We start from the raw sequence: 8479 nt of genomic DNA on the forward strand, positions 1-8479 counted from the left end.
TCTGTGATATGTGTGAAAGGGTAAGATGATAACCTCCATTTGATCTGGTATTTGCTGCGCTGGAGCCAAACTGCTGTCTCATTTCAACAGATGCAGTCTTCAGATGATTAATGCTCAGCCTCAGGCCAAGATTAAGACGCTGAAATATCATCACATCGCCACAATCACGCCACATGCTTCCCTAAAACCACACATGTTCACTTCATTCATTGAGCAGTGCTGTGGGCCATTGAGATCTCCTCAGTGTCTCAGTGGTTTCTCCATTAATGTTAATGGAGAGCAAATTGATCTCCTGCTCCTCAGACGTTTCTCCTCTGTATTCTCACATGGTCTGCAATCAGACGATCTCACTGTAAACATTTCTCATCAAGTTGTTCTTGCTGTTTCCAAATGTATTTCATACAGTGAAAAAAACTACTAGTGTAGGATTTACTTGAAATTACTTTCACTCAGAAATTGCTAGTAAACTTCACAAACAATTATAGAGAAACAGCAGGTAGCACACTGAAATATAAGATTTGGGAGCAGAAAGACTGAGATAGTATTATCTTGTAAAATATACTCTAACTATCTAGTTTTTATTTATTTATTTCATTTTTTTTTTTACAGCTCTAGGTCCAAAACTAAATCTTTATCAGGTGTCTTTAGCAAAGACCAACCACTGAGAAATTAAAATGAGATATGTTTGGTTTTGTTTTCTTGTTTTAAGCATAAATCTAACTGTTTTGTTTCACTGTTAAACTGTTGAGTTTATGCTTAAAACAATAAAAAAATGACTGTTTTAAAAAAGGGAAGAAATGCAATTCAGGATAATCTCTGAAAAGCAGCCTCATTGTCTCCTGGTGTTGCTTCTGCTCTGGATTTGAAGAGATTTATTGAAATGAAGGAGCAGATGAGGAGGTGTCAGAGAGCAGGAGGAGGAGGAGGAGACATGGGAAGGTGCTCGTCCTTCATATTCCATCGGCTGTGGTCAGTGGAAGAGTGTCTGCTTCTACCTGTGTGGGAGAAAGACCATCCACGCTCCTCATTCACGTCTGCATTCGCAAAGAATGGCCGTAATTATTGCACACACTGACGAGGATCATCAACGCATGGAGAAGTAAGAGGCTGTTTGGAGAAGTGCTTTACCCCACACTGAAGGTAGAATTTTATTATGCTTTTACACTGTTTTTATGGCATGATTGCTATTTGGACAGATAGTTCAGATCTCAGAAACTCAACAGGTGCTGCTTTTCAGAGTCAGGTTTTGTGCTCTTGTTTGGGCTGCAGTTGAGTTTGTCATAGAAATTAGATTCTATACTAACTATATGACTATTGTGGTTTTCTTTTTTCATTTCAATATTTGCAGCTTAATTGTGGTCAGATTCATTTAATATTTTGTTGAATTTATTCTATACACTGGGGAAAAAATTGTGGTGAAAAAATTTTCTCCTAGAAACTGCAAGTCAATTTCACAGATAATTACAATGTAACAACAAGTGAAGCATTTAATTAAATGTTAAATCTGTGAAGTAGAAAGACTCAAATAGTATTTTCTCTGTACTACAATCATCTTTATTTTATTTGGAACTTAAAAAAAATAATTTTTACTGTGTATATATCAGTTAATTCAACCACACTTTGGTCTTTATTTAGCAATAAAACATCAATAAAAATAAAACACTGTTAAAGAAAGAGAGATAATTGGAGTATGTTTTACAAGAAAATACTATTTCACTATTTTTACTTCCAAAAATCATGTTCAGTTCATGCCATTTGTGAAATTTACTAGCAGTTTTTGATAAAAAATGTAAAAAAGCATTTTTGTCAGTGTTTGAACATTATTTGTAAACAGTACAACTGTAAGGAGATATATTTTTAATTGATTTTCATTGGTTGAAGAATTGATTTGGTGATTAAATGTTTTGATTTGAGTAAAACTGTTCATTTAGATACCTGTGGCATTTGCTAGAAGGGTTTTGGCTGTTCCGAGATATTTATAACATGTTTATTACAACATAATAACAAGTTTATTACAACATAATAACACGTTTATTACAACATAATGACTATTTTGAAGTGCTTTCTCTTCGAATGGCTCTACATGTGCTGTATTTGCGGACTGTGGAATAGATCGGTCTAGTTCAGACTCTTAGCGAGCTCTGTCGGATCTGGATCTCTGATCAACATGGCTGATTTGCTCCTCCCTCCATCTCTCTCCTCCTCGCGTCCATCTCTGTTCTCCTCATCCCGTCAGAGAGGCTTCTGCGTCTGAGCCGCTCTCTCGTCCTCCGCGGCCCGCCGGCGACCCATGCTAAGAGGCAGACTCCCGGTCACACACATGTCCTCGGCCATCGCCCCCGTCAAACCCTCCGGCACCGCCGGCCCCAAAGAGGTGGAGCTGATCCTGGTGAAGGAGCAGAATGGGGTGCAGTTCACCTCCTCGGCTCTGGTCAGTCCCAGCGGTCAGACGCACCCCTCCGGAGAGGAGCGCGAGACCTGGGGCAAGAAGATCGACTTCCTCCTGTCCGTCATCGGCTTCGCCGTGGACCTCGCCAACGTCTGGAGGTTCCCTTACCTGTGCTACAAAAACGGTGGAGGTGAGAGACGGACAAGTCTGAGACGTGCTTCACAAAGCCATGTGGATGAGATTGATTAAACTTTTGCAGGAATATAGATTTTCTGTGGAAATCGGCCATTTACAGTTAAATTAGACGGTCTGAGAAATCAAGAGAGATGTTGATTTAAAATGTAAAAGCTTAACGACATAGAGCCTGTAAAACCTTGACGAACCAATATTGTGAACTCAATGTACATCACCAGTTTGGAGTAGGGTTATTATATTTAACTATAATAATAATAATAATAAATTTAAAAAGCTTTAAAAAAATTCACTGATTTTTTTTTCTTAATTTTAGTTAGTTTAGTTCACATTTTCATTTAGTTTAACTTGATATACTAAAATAACAAAAATTAAAATGCATAAAAACTATATAGACAAATAAATTTAAATTAAAATTTCAAAATATGAATACAAACTATAATAGAATCTTAATGATACTAAAATAACACTAAACTATTTGCCATACTTTAAATCTTGATTACTTTATCTAAAAAGTTTTTGCTTTTGCTTAAATGTTTAAAATGAGTTTTGTAGACATCTAATTTCTTTACATTTTGGTTATTATTATTATTATTTTTATTTATTTATTTTTTATTATTATTATTTTTTTACAAAACTAAAGTTTGTAATTATATTATATTATATTATATTATATTATATCATATTGCAAAACTAACATTTTAGTTGTTAATTCGATTATTCTTACTGAGTTATAACAGTTCGAGAAGAAAGCAGTGCTCCTCTGTTCAGAGTGAATCTAGACAAAGAAGAAGCTCAAATAAAAGCGAGTTTTCATTTGTCGTCATGACATGATTCCCAGACTTCCACTGGTGTTATTTCAGAGTTTTCATCATCACACTCTTACTCTAACATGTATATCTGAGTATGCTTGTGCTCTGTAATGGTGCGGTTGTGTCAGGTGCGTTCCTGGTGCCGTACCTCTTCTTCATGGTGATCGCTGGGATGCCGCTCTTCTATATGGAGCTAGCTCTGGGTCAGTACAACCGTGAAGGAGCAGCAGGAGTCTGGAAGATCTGCCCCATCTTTAAAGGTACGTGACCTTCAGAAAGTTTCCCTTAGTGTGTGATTGACTATGACCCTCTGGCCTGTGTAAGTCTAAAGGTGACAGCGCTGTTATGATCAGATGTGCACTTGCTCTTGAGGCAGAGGTGTTTGTGTTCCCGAAACAAACTCATCACGGCAAACGGTGGACAGGTGCTGTTTATCTCCAGCTCAAATCATCTGCAGTCAAATGGAAGACAGAAAAATTGGCTTTTAGTATGAAATTTGCCTGCCAGGCCTCAGTTGTTGGTGGGCCACACATTTTGTGTCACTTCACTGGTATCGCATCATGACACCAGCATACAGAAGATACCGAAGCACCGTGACCTTAAGTTCTTCACTGCTCCTCAATAAACAAGACAACAAAACAATATCTTTATATATCTTAAACTCATTTTATTTCACCTAAGCAGCATTTCTCAGTTCCATTTAGTCTAACTTGCTGTACTAAAATAAATACAACTAAAATATAATTAATAAGAACTACATAGACATTTAAAAAAATGAATAAAAATGACAAAAACAGCACAAATACTAAAGCTTTAACTAAAATTAAGAAAATATAAAAAACTAATTCAAAATATTAATACAAATGATACTAGTATGAATTATAGTAAAAGATCACTGGTTTTGGACATATTTGGACACACATTTAATCTTGATCAACTTTTTGATCTAAAGGCTTTAACATAACATAATTTAGCAACACATAATTTATTTACAAAACTAACACTTTAGTTGGATTTTTTAATATTTTTAATGTGGTATAGCAGATTAAATATACACAATAAAAAAAAGTCTTTCTGATGTGGTAGGAGAAGTGCTTTAAAGAAACCAATGTGCTGATCTGAAGAAGAGAATTGGGACTTTCTTGTTCTCCAAATAATCACAGCAGCTAGTTTTTTGGATATATCAGCTGTCCTGGTGCTGGTTTGTTAGAATTGTTGATGCATGTTGGATTTTAAGTGGGGAAATCTTCTGAAGGTGATATCAGTCCATCACCGTGAATGCTCTTCAGCTGAATCTGTATATTTCTAAACCTGGTGTAGAGCCGTATTTGTGAACACTCTTCAGGGCTGACAAAGCATCATCTGTTTCCTAAAAAAACGCCTGTTTTGTGTGTCCATAACGGCTGTCAAGCGTCTCTCGGAGAGAGAGAGACGGAGACGGACATTTTAATCACAAGCTTGGCTCTCTGTGAGCCTGCCGCTCGAGGAGAGATTACTGTAATTAGCGCTGATCAACATGTTTGCTTCCTCAGGATCGATGGCCTGTGCGGGCCGGGAATCACACATGTGCTGCTGATGTGTGACGGGAGAATCCTGCTGTTTGCTTTCAGACAAAGAGCTCCGTTAGACGAGCCACGGGGGGTTTATGAAAACTAACTCTGAAAACTCAGACTAGCTCTGATTGTGGTTCACCGGCTGTGAGTCTTTCTGTTATTTTGATTGACTGACGTGCTGCAGGAACTTCTTCAGGAGTAAAGACTGCAGTGAATACTGCATTTCTGGCATTTACACAAACAGTGTAGCAAAAACTTCATGTAAGGAGAAAACATTGGTCGGTCGGTCAAAATGAAAAAAAAAAACAAGAAGAATATTATATGAGCTAATGAGTGAAATGCAATGAGCGAAATCTATTTTATATGTGGTTTGCTTTTTCTTTTCTTTTTTTATCCTGTTAACTGAATTCAGGACATGATTTGGACTTCAGAATTAAACACATTTTAAATGTTTCAAAAATGTTCAAGAAAAAAACCCCAAGAGGCCAGGTTGGAAATTTAGTCTAAATTATGCTTTGATTTAGCAGCCAGTAGCTAATTTGTGATTTTTTACAGTTACTATGTATTTATTAATATAGGTTATTGATACAGTTGTTATTGATAGCGTTATTAATAATGTATATTTGTTAATATAATCAACATGACAATGTTTGTAAAAAATTATTGTAAAAATTATTATGATTATTTACTTGTCTTCCTGTACAAAGAGTGAAAATGATGTCACTTCCTGAGTGCAATGAGTAAAATGATGTTCTAACGGGGTTCTTTACCAAAGTTTTTGCTAAATAAAAGTTAAAGAAACAATTATCATTCAAAAATGATGATAACTTGAATTATTTAAATGAAAGTAAATTAAATTAATAATGATATTAAGATACATTTGAGAAGATAAATGCTAATTTAATTTGTGTCCTTTTAAATGTAGGATATAATAAATAAATAAATACATAAATAAATAAATAATACATGCATACATACATACATAAATGCATGGATGCATAAATAAATAAATACATAAATTAATTAATTAATTAATTATTATTGGAGTACAGAGAAAATACTATTTCAGTTTTTCTACTACAAAATATCTTGTTTCAGTAAGTTACTTCCCTTTTTTTATTATTATTTGTGACATTTACTAGCAATTTCTGAGTTAAAATTGTTAAATTGTTAAAGTAAATCCTACACCATTTTTTCCTCAGTGCAGTTTATGGATTCCCTCATCTGAATTGTATATTATTTTTTATATTATATTTTATGTTATGAATTTAAATGTAAATGTCGTCATCTAATATCCCTGCTGAAAAGATCATCTTAGACCAGCTTAGTGCTGGTTTGGTGCTGTTTTAGCTGTTGGTCTACCATAGGCTGACTGACCAGCACGGTCTGTATGGTGAAGACGAGTTAGTTAAACTAGTTAGTTAACCAGCACACCATCACCCGGAACATAAGCCGGTGAGCAGCTGATGGTGTTTCCAGCAGGAGTATCTTCATGTTTCTGCTGGTTTTGCTCAGGCGTGGGCTTCACGGTGATCCTGATCTCGCTGTACGTGGGCTTCTACTATAACGTGATCATCGCCTGGGCTCTCTTCTACCTGTTCTCCTGCTTCTCCGGGGAGCTGCCCTGGATCCACTGCAACAACACCTGGAACAGTCCCAACTGCTCCGACCTCAACTCCACGCTGCTCAACGACACGTACAAGACCACGCCGGCACTCGAGTACTTCGAGTACGTACACATGACCTTCACAAACACTGACCTGGGGCCAGCTGCATGAACTGTTTAGACTAGTCTTAAAAAGTTAGTCAACTATTTTTTTTTTGCTTCAAGACTTTTCAATTCAATTCAAGTTTATTTGTATAGCACTTTTCACGATGCAAATCGCTGCAAAGCAGCTTTACAGAAAATGTAAGTTTCTATTTTAAAGTTTCTACATTATATTTAGTAGTAGTTTATCAGTGGTGAGTATGACAAGTTGATGTCCATATGGCAGTAATGTACAGTAAATATCAAGCAGTTAGTTAATGACATGTAATCAAACAGATGATGAACACTATTAACAGCAACGATTATATGTTGCGATTAAGCGTATAGCAAAGTTTGGTAGTTCTGTATGTTGTCTGAGGGTTTGCATCATCTCTTCTCAGGTCTTTGTAAGGGTTGGATCCAGACTGAAGCTTGTGTAATTCCTAGTTAACGTCAATCCCGTGGCAGAAACAGAGAAGCAGATAGAGATGAAATTAGCGTAGCTGCTGTTCCAACCAAGCAAAAATGATGTGTTCAACTCAAGCAAAAGAAAAATAATGTGCATTTGATCAGATATAACTGCAGTACAAGATTATGAGATGTATTATTTGAATGCTTGGCCAAAGAGATGTGTCTTTAATCTAGATTTAAACAGAGAGAGTGTGTCTGAACCCCAAACGTTATCAGGAAGGCTATTCCAGAGTTTGGGAGCCAAATGCGAAAAAGCTCTACCTCCTTTAGTGGACTTTGCTATCCTAGGTACTACCAAAAGTCCAGAGTTTTGCGACCTTAGGGAGCGTGATGGATTGTAGCGTGGTAGAAGACTAGTTAGGTACGCAGGAGCTAACCCATTAAGGGTTTTGTAACTGATGCGGAACTTAATATGTAGCCAGTGCAGAGACTGTAAAATTGGTAAGACTGGTCATAACTTTTTTTAATTCAGTAATGAAAAGGTAGATTGGTTTTATTTGTATTGGAAAAGTAATGCTGGCTGCTCACTAGACGATTTTAAACGGGTCATCGGATGCAAAATTCACTTTTGTTGCTGTTTGAACATAAATGTGTGTTGTAAGTGTGTGTACACATCCACCCTATAATGATACAAATCCACCCAGTGTTTTTTTTTAATCCCCTTTCTCAAATCAGGCTGTTCTGAGATTCCTGTCAGAATGATGTAGTTCTGCACAGGCCCCTCCCACGATAGTTGATTGACAAGGCCGTCTTACCTTAGCTCCGCCCTGAGTGAGCTGAGAGCTGTCTGCCATTGTGTCGACTCCGGTTAGGGTTAGACTTATGTAATAATGAACACAGCAGTCGTCATTTATTCCCGACATCTGAGCCGCTGAAGACACAGAGATTTAACATTACTTTCGTTTTTGAAGGGAATGCGTGATCCCCGATCTGCCGAAATGTGTTCATGTTTGCGTGAATCATTCGTGATCCAGCTTCATCTACAGAAGAAGTGAGTATAAGGGTTTATTATGAATCTTTGCAAATCGCCTTTCCTAATAATGTGCTAGTTAGCAAGTTTCGCGGCTGAAGTTTACAGTCTGATCTTCACCCCACGGAAGAGAGGGGCGGGGTCAGCAGAGCTCATTAGCATTTAAAGCGACATGGACTAAAAAACAGGTTGCTGAAAACAGAGCTGATTTTGACAGGGTAAAAAGGGTGTTTTTTACACTACCACTGAGAAATTTTAACCAATGTTATAGACTTTTCATTAAGACCCTAACGAATCAGATAAACTTGTGGAAAATGGGCATCCGATGACCCCTTTAAAAAAAAA

At 36.8% G+C, this 8479-nt stretch overlaps 1 protein-coding gene across 1 annotated transcript in view; it reads left to right on the forward strand.

Moving 5' to 3' along the window:
* Positions 1–989: 989 nt before the first annotated feature.
* The window catches only part of slc6a3 (solute carrier family 6 member 3), a 30193-nt gene continuing 22703 nt past the window's right edge, over positions 990–8479 (forward strand). Inside the window, exons 1-4 of the mRNA XM_016503913.1 lie at positions 990–1140; positions 2237–2579; positions 3522–3653; positions 6462–6675. Coding sequence (XP_016359399.1) covers positions 2291–2579; positions 3522–3653; positions 6462–6675 — 635 coding nt within the window. The 5' untranslated portion in view covers positions 990–1140; positions 2237–2290. The remainder of the gene's footprint in view (positions 1141–2236; positions 2580–3521; positions 3654–6461; positions 6676–8479) is intronic.

Source organism: Sinocyclocheilus anshuiensis, unplaced genomic scaffold (genome assembly GCF_001515605.1).
Source record: "Sinocyclocheilus anshuiensis isolate Anshui unplaced genomic scaffold, SAMN03320099.WGS_v1.1 scaffold4061, whole genome shotgun sequence".
NCBI classification, from domain to species: domain Eukaryota; kingdom Metazoa; phylum Chordata; class Actinopteri; order Cypriniformes; family Cyprinidae; genus Sinocyclocheilus; species Sinocyclocheilus anshuiensis.